We start from the raw sequence: 20052 nt of genomic DNA, 5'->3' as shown, positions 1-20052 counted from the left end.
CCTGCGTGCTGCAACTACTGAAGCCTGTGCACCTAGAGCCCATGCTCTGCAACAAGAGAAGCCACCACAATGAGAAGCCCATGCACTACAACGAAGAGTAGACCCCGCTCGCCGCAACTAGAGAAAGCCTGCATGTAGCAACAAAGACCCAGTGTAGCCAAAAATAAGTAAATAATTAATTAATTAAAAAAAAAAAAACCTGTTGCCCAGAGTGATGTCAGTAAGAGACAAAGTAGGTGATTCTCAACTTCAGTCTCCCTCACAGAAAGAGCAACTAGGAACTATCCATAGACAACACACCTTTGTGAAGATCTCAAAACTCAGGGGTGAGATTAAAGCACCCCATTGGACCACAAAAAGAGAAATAAAACACATTAGAAGAGTAAAAGAAGTGGCTTCACTCTGACTGCAAGACCCTTCCCCCAAGCTGATGCAGCACCACACTGAAGTGGTCTCTCTGGATGTATAGTTTCTCCGCTGGGAAGAGGAGAACTCAAGATGGACATCAGTGTCTCCAGAATTCTGGGATGCTTTCAGGGAGGCACACTTAGGTACTGCCTTACATGTACCAGTGGGAAAAATCAGCTGGAGAAGAAATGGGTTGGGCCTCACAGCAATGTGCTGTGGATCTTGGAATACCACATTACTGCTGCTGGTAGTGCCCAAGTGCAGATCACAACCAGTGGGTCTGCTCTTCTGCAGAGCTGAATTGGTGGCCCCATCTGGCCAGGGAGGTCAGTTGCCAGATCTGCCTGGCTTGGATCCATAGCTGGCAGTTTGTTTTATCCAGAAAGCATACTCTAGAGACCCACATGAACAGGGAAGCAAGACAGTGGCCCAGGCCAACTACTAAGCATAGCTTTCAGCCCTGGCAAACCAGGAAATCTGGCCGGAGATGCCAGGCAACTTTACAGCATATCTACAGGCTGAGCCTGGACAGGGGAGCAAGTCACTGGCCCTGCCCAACTGTCAAGGATATGTTCCAGCCCTACCTAACTAGGAAGGCTGGCCAGAGACATAAAGAAGCTCTGCAGCACATCCTATGTCCCACCAGGGTAGGGAAGGAAGCCAGCAACACCACCCATCTGCTGAGACAGGCTGGAAGAGGAAATTGCTTCTTTAAATATGCAGATAATAATGCAAGTAAGCATGATCAAGAAGGATCAGGTACACATGATGCCACCAAAGGAAACTAATAGAGTTCTAATAACTGACCCTAAAGTAAATGGAAAAAAAAAGTAATGGAGATCTATGAACTATCTGACAAATAATTCAGAAAAATTCTCTTAAAGAAATTCAGTAAATGACAAGAAAACACAGACAGGCAACTAGACAAAATTAGGAAAGCAATGCATGAGCCAAGTGAGAGTTCAACAAAGAAACAGAAAGTATTAAGAAAAAAAAAAAATTGAAATCCTAGACACAAAGACTGAAGAATTCAATAGAAAGTTTCAATATTAAACTGGACCAAGCAGAAGAAAGAATGTGTGAACCTGAAGACAGAGCATGTGAAATTATCCAGTCAGAGTAGAAAAAAGAATGAAAGCCTATATGAATTATAAGAACCATTAAAAGAAAGATCTACACACTATTGGCATCTCAGAAGGAGAACAGAGAGAGAAAGGAGCAGAAAGCTTATTTAAAGAAATAATGGTTAAGAATTTCCCAAATCTGACGAGAGATTTGGGCATCCAGGTAGGTTCATGAAATTCATAGGTCCCCCCAACAAATTTCAACTCAAAAATATTTTCTCAAAAAAAAAAAATTTCTCCAAGACACATTATAAAAAAACCAACTAAAAGCAAAGCCAGAGAGAATTTTAAAAGCACCAAGAGAAAAAAATTCCTCACATACAAGAGAACAATCATAAGTCCATCAGTGGCTTTCTCAGCAGAAACTTTGCAGGCCAGGAGAAAGTAGGGTGGTATAGTCAAAGTTCTGAAAGAAAAAAGTGCCAACCAAGAATACTTTACCTGGCAAAGTGGTCCTTCAGAAATGAATGGAGGAAAAGACTTTCCCAGATAAACAAAAGCTAAGGGAGTTCATCACCAAGACACCTGCCTTACAAGAAATGCTGAAAGGAGTTCTTCAAGCTGAAATATAGGGACACTAACATGAAACCATATGAAAATATAAAACACATTGATAAGGCAAATATATAGTAAAATTTGAATGGTTCAATACTGTAATATGGTGGTGTGGTAATCACTTAACTCTGGTATAAAGGTTAAAGGACAAAAGTATTAAAAACAACTATAGCTTAAATAATTTATTAATAGATACACAATGTAAAAAGATATAAATCATGAGAACAAAAACATGAAATGGAGGGTATTAAAAAGGTAGAGTTTTTGTATGGGATTAAAATTAAGTTGTTATCAGCTTAAAATAGACTTTTATATTCATAAGATGTTTTATGTAATCCCAATAGTAACCACAATGCAAAAAAACTACAGTATATACACAAAAAGTAAACAGAAGTGAATCAAAGCATGCCACTATGGAAAATTATCAACTTACAAAAGAAGACAGCAAGAGAGGAAGAAAAGAACGAAAGGAACTCCAAATAGCAAGAAAACAATAAGATGGCAATAGTAAGTCCTTACCTATTAATGATTACTTTAAGTGTAAATGGATTAAAATCTCCAATCAAAAGGTAAAGAGTATCTGAATGCATTAAAAAAAAAAAAGACCCAACTACATGCTGCCTACATGAAATTCACATCAGCTTTAAGGACACACATAGGCTCAAAGTGAAGTGATAGAAAAAGTTATTCCATGTAAATGGAAACCAAAAGAAAGAAGAGGTAGTGACTTATATCAGACAAAATAAACCTTTAGCCAAAAACTGTCACAGGAGATAAAGATGGTCATTATATAATGAGAAAGGGGTCAATTCATCAAGAAGATATAACAATTATAAACACATTAACCCAACATTGGACCACCTAAATATACTGAACAAACACGAACAGATCTGAGAGGGAAAAGAGACAATACAATAGTAGTAGGGGACTTTAATAATGCACTTCAATAAATAAGTTATCCAGACAGAAAATCCATAAGGGAACATTGGACTTGAACTATCCTTTAGACCAAATGGACCTAACAGACCTATACAAAACATTACATCCAACAGCAGCAGAAAACCCATGCTTCTCATGCACATGAAGAACATTCTCCAATGACAGATCTTACATTCACAAAACAAGTCTTTGCAAGTTTAAAAAGATTGAAATCATGTCAAATATCTTTTCCAACTACAATATATGAAACTAGAAATTAATAAGTAGGAAAACTGGAAAATTCACAAATATGTAGAAATTAAACATCACACTCCTGAACAACTAACGGATCAAAGAAAAAACTAAAAGGGAAATACAAAAATATGTTGAAACAAACAAATATGGAAATACAACACTTGAAAATGTATGGGCTGCAGCAAAGTGGTTCTAAGAAGAAAATTTATAGTGATAAATGCCTATTAAGAAAAAAGAAAGATCTCAAATAAGCAACCTAACTTTACACCTTAAGGAAGTAGAAAGACAAACTAAGCCCAAAGTTAGAAGAAAGGAAATAACAAAGATCAGAGCAGAAATAGAGAACAGGAGAACAATAGAAAAGATCAGCAAAACTAATAGTTGGTTTTTTGAAAAGATAAACAAAATTGACAAATCTTTAGCTAGATTTACCACGAGAAAAGAGAGATGACTCAAAAATATTATAAAGAAGAGATGTTACAACTGATACCACAGAAATGCAAGGGATCATATGAGCCTACTATGAATGATTATATGCCAAAAAATTGGACAACCTAGAAGAAATGGATAAATTCTTAAAAACATACAACCTACCAAGACTGAATCAGGAAGAAATAGAAAATCTGAACAAACCAATAATGAGAAATGAGATTGAATTAGTAATCAAAAACCAACATTATACTAATACCAAAGCCAGCTGAGGACACGACAAGAAAAGAAAACTACAGCCTAATCCCTGATGAGCATAGATGCAAAAATCCTCAGCAAAATACTAGCAAACCAAATTCAACAGCATATTGAAAGGATCATACACCATGATCAAGTAGGATTTATCCCTAGGATGCAGGGATAGTTCAGCATATGCAAATCAACAAATGTGATATATCACATTAATAGAATGAGAGATTAAAATCCTATGATCATCTCAATAGATACAGAAAAAGCATCTGACAAAATTCTACATCATTATGATAAAAGCTCTCAACAAAGTAGGTACAGAAGGGAGGTACCTCAGCATACATGACAAACTCAGTTAACTTCATACTCAATAGTGAAAGTTTAAAAGCATTTCCTCTAAGATCAGGAACAAGACAAATGTGCCCACTCTCACCATTCCTATTCAACATAGTACTGGAAGTCCGAGACAGAACAAATAGGCAAGGAAAAGAAATAAAAAGAATCCAATCAGAAAGAAAGTAAAATTATCTCTGTTTGCAGATAACGTGGTCTTATATATGGAAAACCCTAAAGACTCCAATGGAAAAATGTTAGAATGAACGAAGTCAGTAACGTTTCAGGAAACAAAATCAACATACCAAAGTCAGTTCTGTTTTTATACATTAACAATAAGCTATCTGTAAAAGAAATAAAGAAAAATAATCCCATTTATAATAGCATCAAAAAGAATAAAATACTGGGCTTCCTTGGTGGCGCAGTGATTAAAAATCTGCCTGTCAATGTGGGGGACATGGGTTTGAGCCCTGGTCCAGGAAGATCCCACATGCCCTGGAGCAACTAAGCCTGTGTGCCACAACTACTGAGCCTGTGCTCTACAGCCCACGAGCCACAACTACTGAGCCCACAAGCCACAATTACTGAAGCCCACATGCCTAGATTCCATGCTCTGCAACAAGAGAAGCCACCGCAATAAGAAGCCTGTGCACAGCAATGAAGAGTAGCCCCCGCTCAGGGCAACTAGAGAAAGCCCGCACACAGCAGTGAAGACCCAACGCAGCCAAAAAAAAAAAAGAAAAAGAATAAAATACTTAGAAATACATTTAACCAAGATAGTGAAAGACCTGTACACTGAAAACCGTAAGATACTGATGAAATAAGTTGAAAAAGACACAGATAAAAGGAAAGTTATCCCATGTTCATGAATTGGAAGAGTTGTTTTTTTTTTTTTTTTTTTTGTGGTACACAGGCCTCTCACTGTCGTGGCCTCTCCCGTTGCGGAGCACAGGCTCTGGACACGCAGGCTCAGTGGCCATGGCTCACAGGCCCAGCCACTCCATGGCATGTGGGATCCTCCCGGACCGGGGCACGAACCCGTGTCCCCTGCATCGGCAGGCGGACTCTCAACCACTGCGCCACCAGGGAAGCCCTGGAAGAGTTTAATATTGTTAAAATGTCTGTACTACCCAAAGCCATATAGAGATTCAATGCAATCCCTATCAAAATTCCCATGTTATTTTTCACAGAAATATGATCCTAAAATTCATATGGAACCACAAAGACCTTGAATAGCCAAGCAATCTTCAGAAAAAACGAAGCTGAAGGCATCATACTTCCTGATTTCAAACTATATTACATTGTAATATAAAGTTATTGAATATAAAATTATAAAATCAAAACAGTATGGTACTGGCATAAAAGTAGACACATATACCAATGGGACAGGATTGAGAGCCCAGAAATAAACCCACATGTATACATTCAACTAGTATTTGACAAGGGAGCTAAGAATACCCAATGGGGAAAGGATGGTCTCTTCAATAAATGGTTTTGGGAAAACTAGATATTCAAATGCAAAACAATGAATTTGTTTTTATCACTAACAAAATTAACTTGAAATGGATTGCATACTTAAACATAAGACCTAAAAGTGTAAAACTCTTAGGAGAAAACAAAGAGAAAAAGCTCTTTGACATTGGTCTTGGAAATGTTTTTTGGCTCTAACACCAAAAGCATAAGCAACAAAAGCAAAAGTTAAGAAGAAGAACTACATCAAACAAAAATTTCTGCACCACAAAAGAAAAATTCAACAAAATGAAAAGCCAGCCTACTGTATGGGAGAAAATATTTGCAAACTATATCTCTTTTAAGGGGCTAATATCCAAAATATATAAGGAACTCTTACAAGTCAATAGCTAGAAAACAAATAATATGATTAAAAAATGGGCAAAGAACATGAATAGACATTTTTCCAAAGAAGACATACAAATATAAGTACATGAAAAGGCACTCAATATCATTAATTATCAGGGAAATGCAAACCAAAAGCACCTCGAGCTATCACTTTACATCTGTTAAAATGGCAATTATCAAAAAGACAAGAGATAAGTGTTGGCGGGAATGTGAAACAAAGGGAACCCTTGTGTTGGTGGGAATGTAAATTGTTGCAGCCACTATGGAAAACAGTATGGGGTTCCTCAAAAAATTAAAAATAGAACTATGGTATGAACCAGCAATCCCACTTCTGGATATATATCCAAAGGAAATGAAATCACCATCCTAAATAGGCATCTGTACCTTCACGTTTGTTACAGCATTACTCATAATAGCCAAGCCGTGGAAACAATATAAATGTCCTTTGACAGATGAACAGATAAAGGAAATGTGATATATATATATATTATATATAACACATCTATAATATATAATATAGATACACACACAATGAAATATTATTCAGCCCATAAAAAGAAGAAAATTCTGCTACTTGCAACACATGGATGAAACTCGAGGGCCTTTTGCCAAGTGAAATAAGTCAGACAGAGAAAGACAAATGCTGTATGATCTCACTTACACGTATAATATGAAAAAGCAGAACTCAGAGAAGCAGAGAGCAGACTGGTAGTTGCCAGGGGTGTAGTGGCAGCGGGAAAGGGGAGATGTTGGTAAAACATCACGTTCTATGATGAATATGTTCTGGAGCTCTAACCAACAACATGGTGACTCTAGTTAACAATACTGTATTGTATTCTTGAAAGCTGTTAAGAATGTAAATCTTAAATGTCACACAAAAAGTTATGTGAAGTGGTGAACATGTTAACTAAACTTGTAGTAATATACACACGTATACAATATACATACAATATATACATGTATCAAATCAGCACTTCGCACACTTTAAACTTACACGATATCATATGCCAGCTATACCTCAATAAAGCTAGAAAAAATTAGGATTCATCAAACAAAAATCAAAAACCAAAAAATCTACTGCCCCAGTGCATATATATCTTATCAAATTGCAGCTTGCAACCTGCCAAGTGAGGAAGTCAAGAAAGGCCTGTCCAACTACACAGAGAAGTGACTTATGTTTTCATAATATATGTTAAGGAAATGATGTTTATAATATCACTGTTTAAGGAAGCTTTAAATTTAAAAGAGAAAAGAGAAAAAGATACATAAAGACCATCACAAAAGACCAGCACAGCGGTTAAAGCATTTTGCAATTACCATACAAGTACCTATTTTTTTCCTTTTTTACACAAGAGTGCAGGCTATGTGTGTGTGCGTAAACTCAGAGCTTATTCGTCAACGTCTGACACTATTTCTGGAATGGAGAGGTTGGGTGGCAGAGGGGGAGAAGGAAAGAGGAGGGAGAGACTTACTTGTTGAGATGCTCTAATTCTGGACCTATCTTCTGAGCAATTACAAACCACAGGAATTTAGGAGCAGCTCTTCAACTTCTGCTCTCCTCCTCTTGCCCACATTTCCCTCCTTGTTTGGTTTATAAGGAACAGCTATCCTAGTTTCCCCACTTCAAATTGCATATCAAAACAGGTCTGGGCAGGGTGCTCAGCAGTCCTGCAGATCTGTCTCTTGCTTCAACAGCGTTTGGATGAAACAGACCCAGCGACGCCCCTTGCTCCAGCCTCTGACCACCCTCCAACCTTTTTTCCAGTCGCAACCTTAGGAATCTGCCACTCAGCTATCCTTGGTCACCCAGACTAGCCAACAGCATTTTTTGAGCATAGCTCCTTATTACCAATCAACCATGAGCTCCTAGATTCGTCGGAATTATTCCACCAAGGTCAACATGCATCTGCGGGCCTCCTACACCTACCTCTCTCTGGGCTTCTATTTCCACCGCGACGATGTGGCTTTGGAAGGCGTGGACCACGTTTTCTGTGAATTGGCCAAAGAGAAGCGTGAGGGTGCCTAGCGTCTCTTGAAAATGCAAAACCAGCGAGGCAGCCACGCCCTCTTCCAGGACGTGCAGAAGGCGTCCCAAGATGAGTGGGTAAAACCCAGGACGCGAGGGAAGCCACTATTCTCATGGAGAAGTACCTGAATCAGGCCCCTTTCGGACCGGCATGTCCTGGGTTCTGCGCAGGCAGATCCCCACCTCTGCGACTTCCTGGAGAGCCGCTTCCTGGATGAGCAGCTGAAACTCATCAAGAAGACGTTGACCACCTGGCTAACCTCCGCAGTCTGGCTGGTCCCCAGGCTGGGCTGGGCGAGTATCTCTTCCAAAGGCTCAACTTCAAGCATGACTAGGAGCTGAGGCCCAGCGGCCTTTGAGGAGCCCCTGTGGTGTCAGGGCATCTGCCTGAAGCCTCTTTCTGCGGCCACTAGGCAGCTTTTTAACCGCCCTGGAGCCCTCTCCCAAGCCTTGGGCCAAATGGAAACAGTAAAGCTTTTTGCAAAAAAAAAATCCCCAACAAACAAAAAAACCCCAGATCTGGTTACTCATGTCCATGCATGCACATAAGCACATTTTCCTGGGTGATGTATTAACATCGAAAACTACACCATAATACTAAAGAAATTTTAGTTTTTCAGTTTTAATGATACCCTTAATTTAAAATACCTTGCACTCCACTCCTCACCCTGCCTAATTGTCCTTCCTTGCAAACCTAGACAACCTTTATTGTTTGTTTGTTTTAAGAAGAATATTTATGTGTGGGCTGCTAGGTTCCCCCAACTGCCGCAAAAAAATTTAAATAATAAATAAATAAATAAATAAATGGGCAAACGGCTGAGCCCAGAGTAGAAACAGGAAAGTGGTTTACTTGTTGAAACCTACTCTTCTACTCTTCATTCTTGGTTTCATCCTCCCCATGAAACCAAGAAGCAAGAGTTTGTGGTGGTTCTATCCATTTCTCCTAACACTTATTTTGACTTTTCGATGGAAAAGAAGACTATCAAATAGTCTATAAATAACTTTCTCGCTCTCTCTCTCATAATACTTTTATGATGAAAATTCTAGGCCAAAAATAGCAGGTGAGTGAGAGCAAAGAAGAGAAAATCATGATTTTCAACCGACAGTGGAGCAGTGATAACATTATAACTTGAGAATGTGCTTAATGAACTATCTCTTCTATGTAGACGCACGCAAATTCAGTGTAGTTACAGTTATTGCAAATACATGAATATAATCCTAGGGAAAAATGCTAGCAGATTTGTGATCACATTTCTAGAGGTAACACTGAGAATTTCTTAGCTTCCACAGGTGCAAATAAGTAGTAGTCTCCCTTACCCATTCCCTTGAAGGAGAACGTGGATTCTAGTCCAAGATGTCACATTTTACAAAAGATTAAGCAGCTGTATATAATCTATACAGACTTCTCTATTCATTTCAAAAAGTGATCGAACACAGTTGAATTGAAATACGTACAAGCGGGAAAAATCCTTTCAGTTTTCAGGCAATCTCATTAAATGGTGAAGAGTCTACTTAGCAGTTAATCTCGTCTTTCATGTTGTCATTGAATAAAGAACTGGAATCATGCCATTAATTGTCCATTGGAAAGAGTGTTAGGTTTAGTTACTCTGAAACACATCGAACAAGAATGAGACTCAGGTCAAGAGACCCAACAATAACTATTCTTTTAATGCTTCTTTTGTGTTTCTTAACATTGTGTGGTATTAAAAGACATTCTTTCATGGAGAGGTGGGCATAGATAAAACAAGAATAGCGAAATACTAATAATTCTTGAAATTAGATAATGAATAAATGGGGGTTTTGTTATTCTAGTCTCTTTACTTTTGAAAATATTTGAAAATGTTCACAGTAAAAAATCAAATTAAAAACAAACCCAAAATACACAGAGATCCCTGGCATGGAAGAGGGGACTGTGGTCTTTTCTGCTTTGGAGATGAAGGTCTGTGTGACTAGGTTATCATTTTGCTGATGGACCAGGTGCAGTTAATTACTACGTTTATCAGCGTTCATTGATCCATTGGAATACGATTAATAAATTGTTCTACTGGATTAAAGTGAGGGAAAAAGTTCAAATTTATTTAGAAACATTTAAATTTTTCTTGAATTTGTGATCTTATGCTTTATGTGCATATATAGAAAGATTCAAATTCAGTTCAAGGTGATTAACTGAACAAATTTAGAGTTTAAGAAAGATCATGAACTTTTAAGTGTACAACACAGTATTGTTGACTGTAGGTTCAATGTTGTATAGCATATCTCTAGAACTTATTCTTCTTAACTGAAATTTTATACTTGTCGATTAGAGGGTAAATCTCATGTTAAGCGTTCATGAGAAAATAAAATATTTTAAAAACATAATGCATATCACTAAAGAGGCGAAAATTTCTCTGAAGACCTCTTGGCTTCCTGGTGTTTAATTGACCAACTGTCACAGGAAATCCGAGGACTAGAAACCCAGGCGAGGAGTGAAAATCTCAGGATGTGAGCCTTCCCTGGGCATAATCCAAGCTGGATCCTGGAAGCAGAGAACCTTAGTGGTAGTAAAGGGGAAACTTTGCCAATGAGCAAGCAACGCACTTTATAGTTTCTTGGCAAAGGAAAGAAGTAGGAAAATAGAGTGATTGCCTAACCCATATATTTATGCAGTTTCTGGTGCTGGCTAGCCATGCAAGTAGCAGCTAACTTTGATCCTGCCTGAGTCAGATAACAAGGCCAAATTGTAATAATGATCAACTTCTGTTAAAGTTTATTATGTGTCAGGTATAGGCTAAGCATTTTCCCATGCATTATTTTATTTAACCTTTCCTGACAAACCTACACAATAGGTAATATTATAATTTCCTTTTATAGGAATGAAACCTGAGCCTTATGTAGACTAAGTAATTTATCCAAAGTTACAGCACCAGAATACATGCCATCGCATTCTGACTCCAGAACCCATGTACCTAAACATAGTCTCTTGAAGCTCACACTATTCATTTAATATATTTCCAAATTTGCCTCTGGCTTCCCTTTAGCTGTTCCTGTCTTCTAGGGCCTCTCATACAACCCTAACACTGCTTTCAAATCCTGGTCCCTATTCCTATGATCCTATTCTGCTCTGTTTAGTCTCTCTTGGATTTATTTGCTCTTCTACCTAGCACATGTACTCACATCAACAAGGCTAGAGTTTCTTCTGAATTCCTTGACTCCTTCGAGACTTGAAAATTTTCACCTTACCAATTCCCAACACCATGTACATCTGTGGTGGACTGAATTCTGTCTGCCACCCCCCAAATTAATATGCTGAAGTCCTAACCCCCCAGTGTGACTGTATTTGGAGAGAGGATCTTTGGGAGGTAAAGTTAAATGAGGTCCTAAGGGTGGGGACATGATCTGATAAGACTGTGGCCTTATACGAAGAGGAAGAGATCCTTTCTTTCTTGCACGTGCACAGAAGAAAGGTCATATGAGTACAGGGTGAGAAGGTGATCATCTGTAAACCAGGAAGAAGGTCCTCATCAAAAAAGAAGTCCTGCTGGATCTTGATCTGGGACTTCCAGCCTCCAGAACTGTGGGAAAAAAATCTTCTGTTGTTTAAGCCCCCCAACCTATGGCATTTTGTTATGGCACCCTGAGTAGACTAACACAACATCTTATCATGCTCTTCCTTAGCTCCAAATGCTCTGAAGAAGAAGTATAAAATGACTTGTTTCTCTAGAGCCACCATTACATAATTGAAAGAGCTCTAAATTTGGAACCATGAGATTGGATTTCAAGTCATGAAATATAAAAGAAATGTTGCAAAAATATAAAGTATTTTTTTAACATCTTTACTGGAATATAATTGCTCTATAATGGTGTGTTAGTTTCTGCTTTATAACAAAGTGAATCAGCCATACATATACATATGTCCCCATATCTCTTCCCTCTTGCATCTCCCTCCCACCCTCCCTATCCCACCCCTCTAGGTGGTCACAAAGCACCGAGCTGATCTCCCTGTGCTATGTGGCTGCTTCCCACTAGCTATCGGTTTTACATTAAGTAGTGTATATATGTCCATGCCACTCTCTCACTTCGTCCCAGCTTACCCTTCCCCCTCCCCATGTCCTCAAGTCCATTCTCTAAATCTGCGTTAAAGTATTGCTATTAATGCCAGATAAAGACAGTCAACTTCTAACAAACACTTTCATTAGCTGCCTACCTAACAGGTTGTCAACAGACTCCTGCCATGTGCTCACAGCCTATTAGGTACATAACTTTGCCTTTGATTTACCTAGAATATTGAGGTTCTCTGACTATAGCTGTCCCATATTCTGTCACCTCCACTGCAATATGTCAGTTTCTGATTCCATTTTCTCCTTCATTGCTCTATCGGAAGAACAGCTTACCCCCTCTCTGTTCAGAGTAACACCTCTATCTGGAAACTTGATCACTCCAATAATCTTTCACCCTCTCTGAGAGTGTATCAGTTATTGCCTTTCTCCTCCTGTGTCCTCTTCGCTCAATGACAAATTAACCCTTGACCTTGAGAACTTCTCAAGACATTCTCTCATCTCTCTCTTCCCTTTCACTGACAAATTTCGAAAACCTTCTGAGCCATATCTTCCACTAGTGTACTTTATACAATCTGTGATCCATCCAAATTATGGTTTTGACCTACTGCCTCCCACTTCAGTACTTTGCTTGGAATGGCATGCAGCTCTGATCTCTGCCTATCAATTTTTCAAGGTTTACCTAATATGTCACCTCCTCTGTGAAACCTTACCATAAGCTATTTCTTCTGAACCCCCAAAGAGCTTAGTTTGCACTTGAACTTTGACAGATTGATTGTGCAACCCTTAGTAGATTATAAACTCATTAACCCTCTCAATTTAAGACATAGTAATCATTTAATAATGCCTAATAAATATATTAATCATCAAACTAATCTCAAACAGTATCAGGATTTCAATTCAACTGGGACAAATACAGCTTGGGATATTTTTGGAGAAAAATCAAACTTCAACTTGAATATGGGGGAAGAGAACCTGGGCTTATCTGGATCTATACAAGAGGTAAAAAGGCTTAAAATTCCCATTTCCATTTTCTGCTTTCATTGAAACAAAGTGACAATAGCCAATATTAGATTGGCAGGCACATGAGTGTTCAGTAAATGTTGGTTGAATTATCAAAAGAGTAAATGCTTAAAGTGGTTCTCAGATTACACGTTAAATAGTGACACTTAGAAAGTCTATGGAGGGAAAGCTAATATAGAATTTTGAAGGTGTGTCTAAGGCAATAATAACTATGATTTGGGAAGCATGGAAGACTGTCCTTTGAGGTAAATAATAGTTTACCATTTGAAACTTTCTATGGCCTCTATACTGAAGGAGTTGATTGAGGTAAAGAGCTTTACAGGGGTAGGCATATTTCTGGCGGAAAACTCAAGGAGAGCTCAAAGAATCAATAAATCGATGTGATTTCAACTGTAAGAGGAATAAAAACAATTATGCTGCTAGGTTACAGAAGTCATATGATTGTCCTGGGGCTCTCCTATATGTAACTCTGTAGACTTTAAGAAAGAATTTTGTATTATTTTTCTTCTAGGATAATAACAGATGATTAATAAGACAATTTAGGCATCGCTGTTTGAGGGCTATCGGCCAGCCACTGTGCTTATAACCAGGCACTTGTATACACATTAGCTCATTTAATTATAGAATAGCACTAAGAGGAGGCCATATCATTCCAGTTTCATGGATGAAGTCAGAGTCACTGCACACTTTACTCAAGGTTTCACAGCTGGTAAAGGACAGACCCAGGATTCAGAGCCAAGATGTGAACTAAGCTTTTCTGATTCCAAAGCCTGTGGCCAAAGTTAAACACACTGGAAAGGGACGGTACCATCTCAATACTCCCTCATGGAGATAATGACAAATTATTTCTGCTCATGGACATTAACCAAAGTATCTGAGCAAATGCCACTTAGATCCTGATGAATCTACCACATTAACCATCGTCTCAGAATTTCTCTGGAAGTTGAACATTTTCTGAAATCTGTACCTTCTTTACTTACCCTAACTTTTGGCCACTTGCTTAAAATATGCTGTCAGACAGATTCATACTACCAGTTGTCAATAACACGTTTACGAGTTGCAGTCATGCCCTCAATCAAAGTATATGATTAGAAAATACTAGCTTTATCAATTATAGCTAGTAAATTCAAGTCATGACTTGGCAACATTTCTTGACAATTACTAAATAAATCTCTTTTTATTATAGAATTTATTGTAGAATTTGTAATTCTAGAGGCAGCTATTGTAAATGACTAGTACAGAACTCAAGTGATGGAGACTAACCTTGTTGAGCCCCTACTCTGTAACAATCACAATTAAAACACCTTATATTATTTCAATTGTTTTTACCCAAACTATATTGTGAGGCAAGGTCATTGAGGTGTCACATTTTTCAGATGAGGCAGTCAAATCTCAGAGACATAGTGAAATTGCCCATACACAGTGAATAGTCCAGCCAGGGTTCCAACTCAGCTGTGTCTGGCCTCAGTGTCTGTACCCTTTTCATGACATCCCACTGACCTCCAGGTCAGCAAGGCCTGACTTTTAACATGATTAGAAATGTACTAGCCAAGTTGTCCTTAAGCTCATCATATCTTTGTTTCCTCATCTTTAAGATGAGGAAAATGCTATTTACCACTCAGGGATTAAACAGACTACATAAGCCAAAACACTTAACATAGTATCTGGCATATCATGGGCATTGATAAATGATTGCTTCATGTAAATTATCCGAGGCAGGAATCAAAAAAGGAACTTTCCATAGTTTGACATCATTGAGCCTCATTTTTTCCCATTTCCATGATAGTTAATAGCATAACCATTCCACTAGTGAAATCTGAAGGAACAGGGTTAATTATATTTGCTTTTAATTCTAACTCTTTAAAAATTGGCAACCAATATATGGCTAGAGTACAGGTGTTCAGTTAACCCACATTTCTAGATCATGATGAAAAATGTAGAGTATCATGATGGATTATCCAGTTGGCAAAGTAAGCATGTGCTTAAGGAACCAGCATATCAAGGAGACCTGAGATATAAGAAAGGTTCCAGCAATAATGAATGTTTGCAGAATTTTGTAATCTGAAAATCTAGAAAGAAGCTGTTAAAATTTAAGCACATTTAAATTTTGACTTTGGATTTAGTACTTTTCTAAAAAATTTCAATATGGCGGGAGGCTTGGAAAGAATGTATTTAAAGCTTTCCAGTGTTTCAAACATGAACATGGTTCTGTAAGTTTGTTAACTTACAGCAAATACTTAAAAGTTGACAAACATTAAAAAAAATAGTATCTAACAATATTTTCCCCAGAATACAAAGCTTCTGTCATCTTACCTGTTCAGAAAAGTGTTTTCCCCTGGATACTTTATCATAGCAATCTAAATAATAATGCCTCAGTTGACAGACAATAATTGTTTAGCCCCCAAATATGTCACTTTTGATAAGTTTATATAAGTATTAGTAACTGGTTATAATATTTTATTTCACATGAACATGGTTGTAGATTACTTGGCTTTTAATTCAACATGACATATTTAGCCCTAGTACAAGGTCTTTTACCAAATGTTTGGAAAATAAAAATACATCATCATACAAGCTTTTGGGAAGAACATTTTATTGCTAAGCATATCCTTGAACTAAAATGCAAATGTGAAATAAAAGAGAAAAGGAAAAAGAAAAAGCAGTAACTTCACAACATCATAAAATAAATTCCTTAAGAGTCTGCTCATAAAACAACAGCAGTATGATAGAAGCTCACGTACAGAATGCACGTTCCCATAAAATTGTCCAAATAGAAACTTACACTGAAAGGAATATAATAAATGTATTTTTACTCAAATAAAAAATGTAAAGAAAGGAAGCAGGAAATCAGTTCACAAGACCTCAAGACTCCAAGAACAGCAATCTTTTACAGACATCGAGATATAATCAACTTCATATAGGTTGGGCCATTTAGGTTATCTAAATCGTGCTTTGATATCTCTTTATAATCCTGTCTTTTTCAATGACAACAAAATAATCCAAAACTCTTAACACATTGAAATATAAGGTAATGAAGAACATCTCTTTCCATACATATTAGTAAAGGCTACCATTGTTTAGATTGCGCTTTTTGCCCCACGTCTTTAAGGTTCTTTTTCAAAGTCAAATATTCATGCAACTTACAAAAACCAGCAAGAGTAGATTTCTAAATCTAAACAGCTGATTGATTTTCATCTGTACAAAAGAAACTGTATGTATCTGACCCTCCAGAGAACACATTTCATTTTTGTGTGAATATTTGTCTTGCTCTGTCTCTTGCTTTTGGGATAGGTATGGCCACACAACAAGTTTATTGTTTTTCTGTACATTGTTTCCTCTTTTCTAAAAGAAAGACAACTGGAACATAAACCAAACAAACTGAAATAAACAAATAGAAAGGAAAGAACAGTTCTCAAAGCAGTATGTACACAGGTGGCTAAGGAATTATACCAGCAAAAATGTAGTAAAATATGTAAACAAAATCTGAGAAGATTTTTTATTCTCTTTGACACAGTTAACTGTGACAAAATTAAACTCACACTTCACATTTTAAGGTTTACTTTTTTGTCGTTTTGTTATTTTCTTTTAAAACAACATTCTCATTCCACTTCAAGATTTTAACAGTTTTCCTGTTTCAGTCATCCCATCAAACATACCATGATAAATATATCTGTATATATATTTATTTATATATATTATACTATTAAATTCCATTTTTTGTGTGTCACAGCAGCTTTATTCATTTATTATTTTTAGAAAAGATGGGTGAAGGGAGACGTGAGCAAATGGAAGGATAGAGTTATCCATAAATGTCAGGCTGCAAAATTAAATCACTAGGAAAATCATTATCATGTTGGGGGTGGGGAAAGAACTATGAATTCTGCACTCTGTCATGCCATGTTTGGCTTGTGTGACCTTTTGTGGTTCCATCACAAGTTGAACTCCCCTATTGTCTGTTTTGATTCTTTAACAGACTTCTCGTATTGTCTTTTCTATTTGCATGCATTTCGATCAGTCACAGATCCAGCCCACCCCCCCGTTCCCCTTCCCTAGGAAAGGCTCTGTTTTAGTTTATGGGGCTTTCTCCTTTACCACAATTTGGCTGGGCTCATGGACAGGAACAATATTGTTAAGTAAAGCCAATAGCTCTGATAAAACCAGCCCTAACCCCATCTGTTCAGGGTTTGGGTGGCGAATTCTGGAATTCGATCCTGAGGAACCAGCTTTTCAAATCAATATTATCATCCACCCCATGATTTTGCTATGTGTTCAGCAAAGCATCGCATAGGAAATAGACCACAGATTCTAGAAACGCCACAACCTGATATGTAGAGTGGACACCGTGGTAGCTTTTGAGTTCATATGGCAATAGTCTCTCTTCTGTTTTCTGAGATTTTTTTTTTTCTTCTTCTTAACTTATGTCCAGTTATTCTCAAAAAATAAACAAATACCCAAAAGCCATTTTTTCCCCTCAGATCTTGAAAAGTTACGCACACACTGGCCAGAACCAGATAAGGGTGGGGTTTTTTTGTTTCTGTTTTTAACTTTTTCTTTTCTTATTTTTTTTTGTTTTCGTTTTTTACATAATTAAACCAAAAAAAAAAAAAACCAAAACATTATTACAATCAAGCTTCACAAACATTATTACAGACTCACTTGGAGTTATGGAACAAGTAAGCCATGAAGTCTTCTACCTTGGATGAAAGGTCCTAAAGAGAAGGAAGCTTCCAAGTCCGCGAAAGTGGGGGGAACCATCTGCTCGCTCCAGAGGGCAAAGTGTGTGCTTTATGACACAGCAGGGCAGAAAGAACTGTCTCCGAGCAGTGACTGACTCAAAGCAGCCATGGTTGAATCTTATAGGTAGGTACATCGTTGTGTGTGTTCTTTTAAAAATGATTTTCCCCACCATAGTCATGGTATACCCCATCTCAGAGTTAGAACAGTTCTGACATCTGTGAAATCTCATTTTCCAAGTATTTATATATTTATATAGAAATAATCCTGTGTTTTAAATTCGCGTATCGTTAGCGGTGTCGTGTTTACACATAATACTCTTTGTCCTTGTTTTTCTGTTTCTTGTGGCCGCTCTTCGAGCTCTGCTGCTTCTCCTTGAGGAGCGTGCCATTGCTCTGCGCCGAGTTGCTGATGTAGTTCCGCGTCTCGTCCACTTGATAGGACCCCTCGTCCCTGTTCCTGTACTTGTACATGGCGTACAGGAGGATCAAGATGCAGAGGGCGGCAGCAGCCACAATGCCGACGACCATCCCTGTTGTACTGCTCGACTCCCGGATCACCTCTGAGGCCCCCGGAACCCGTCTGACTCCCGGCTCCGTGGGGTTTGCTGTGGGCACATTACGGAACATGGGGGAAGTAATTAGTGGGCTCTTCAGTTTGGTGCTGTCTAGCTCATAGGCAGTGGGCAACGGAAGCAAGACTATATCAGGCTGGGGTTTGAGATCACGGTTATTCATTTTGCCAGCTGGCAATTTGGGCACCATCCCAGACGAGGAGGAAGCTGTGAAGCGGATCAGCTCAGGGGACAAAGATGTGGTAGTAGTCCTACTAGTTTCGGAGACTTTGTTAGGTCTAAAGTCCTTGGATTCCCACTTGGGCGCATGTGCTTTGTAGCCACCTTCGAAGATTGAAGTGGAAAGACTCTTATCTGTTACCAAGGAGAAGGTGGTGTAAAAATCTTCATCATCAGTAGGGGGCAGGTTAGAGTCAAAGGTTTCCCCTGAGCCATACCCAGATATCACCAAGCCATCATCATCACAACCATCGCTGCCTTGGTCCGACAAGCAAGGTAACCCCGCCTCAGAGGTCATGGACAGGGAATCTTTGGTGGTCTCAATAATGGTGAGGAGGGGGCGAAGGGTAGGGGGGAGTGTAATGGAAGGTGCACGAGTAGCAATAGGAGGGGTAGCTAAAGGGTCTTCTACAAGAAGAGGGATAACTAATTCACCTCCTGGGATTGAAAAGAAAAAGAAAAACACAATTAGTATATTTGTAGAAAAACAATTCACAGCCACACTCAATGAATGTATGTACAGTTCATAGGTTACACCTCAGAAATTATAATAAAATGACTTGGATCCACATATGGATCCTCTCTACTTCTAGGCTGATTATTGGGCTGTACTTCTAGCCCATTATATGCCTCTTGCCATCAAAACCTGAAATCCTTAGATCGGGGGCTTAGATTTTTAAAGATACTCTCAAGTAATTATTTAGATAGAATTCAAATAGGCTTTTTCCAGGATGGGCTTATGGGATAATGACCTTCAGCTATACTGTTGCAAATACTGACCATGAAAATTATGTGTTTGTATGTGTGTGTGTGTGTGTGTGTGTGTGTGTGTACGTACATGCATATATGCCTGTGATTAATCTGTGAGCCATAGCATTTCCTTATTTTCTTCTTGGGTTTCTACTTATTTGCTCCCATTAGGATGAGAATGACATATTTTCCATGTCACTGAGATCAAGATTAAGGAACATAAAAGAGCTCATCTTTAGTATTTTAAGTTACTACCTTTTATTTCACATTTATCAAGTGCAGTCCCTGACTATAAAACAACTTGTTTTGCATTGGTCTAGTATTATATTTATACATTGCTTTTATGCTATATGTAAGATATACTGAGCAGACACTAGATTTTAAGAATACCCAGCCTACATATCCATGACTTACTGGAAACTTACTTTTAGATTCAGAAATGTAGAGACAGCAAAGTAGTTTTTAAAATCAGTGATTCTTTTTTCCAATTTGGATTCCTTTTATTTCTTAGAATGGCAGATATTTATCGGTTTACCCACAGACCCTAGTCATTGCACTTATAAA

General features: G+C 38.1%; 1 protein-coding gene and 1 pseudogene across 8 annotated transcripts in view; one reads left to right on the top strand and one right to left on the bottom strand.

Moving 5' to 3' along the window:
- The first annotated feature begins 7986 nt into the window (after positions 1 to 7986).
- LOC102981223 (ferritin light chain-like) lies at positions 7987 to 8496 on the top strand (annotated as a pseudogene).
- A 9754-nt stretch (positions 8497 to 18250) lies between these two features.
- The window catches only part of NRXN3 (neurexin 3), a 1750257-nt gene continuing 1748455 nt past the window's right edge, over positions 18251 to 20052 (bottom strand). For 5 of the 8 annotated variants that reach the window (XM_028496242.1, XM_028496243.1, XM_024118426.1 and 2 more), the window contains one exon: positions 18251 to 18552. In XM_028496242.1, coding sequence (XP_028352043.1) covers positions 18251 to 18552 — 302 coding nt within the window. Of the gene's footprint in view, positions 19177 to 20052 lie in introns of all 8 variants that reach the window. The other 3 variants (XM_028496240.1, XM_028496241.1, XM_024118425.1) reach the window with 3 other exon arrangements.

This window comes from Physeter macrocephalus, chromosome 11 (genome assembly GCF_002837175.3).
Source record: "Physeter macrocephalus isolate SW-GA chromosome 11, ASM283717v5, whole genome shotgun sequence".
NCBI classification, from domain to species: Eukaryota; Metazoa; Chordata; class Mammalia; order Artiodactyla; family Physeteridae; genus Physeter; species Physeter macrocephalus.
The sequence above is the reverse complement of the archived record's forward strand: the minus strand, read 5'-3'. Positions and strand labels throughout refer to the sequence as shown.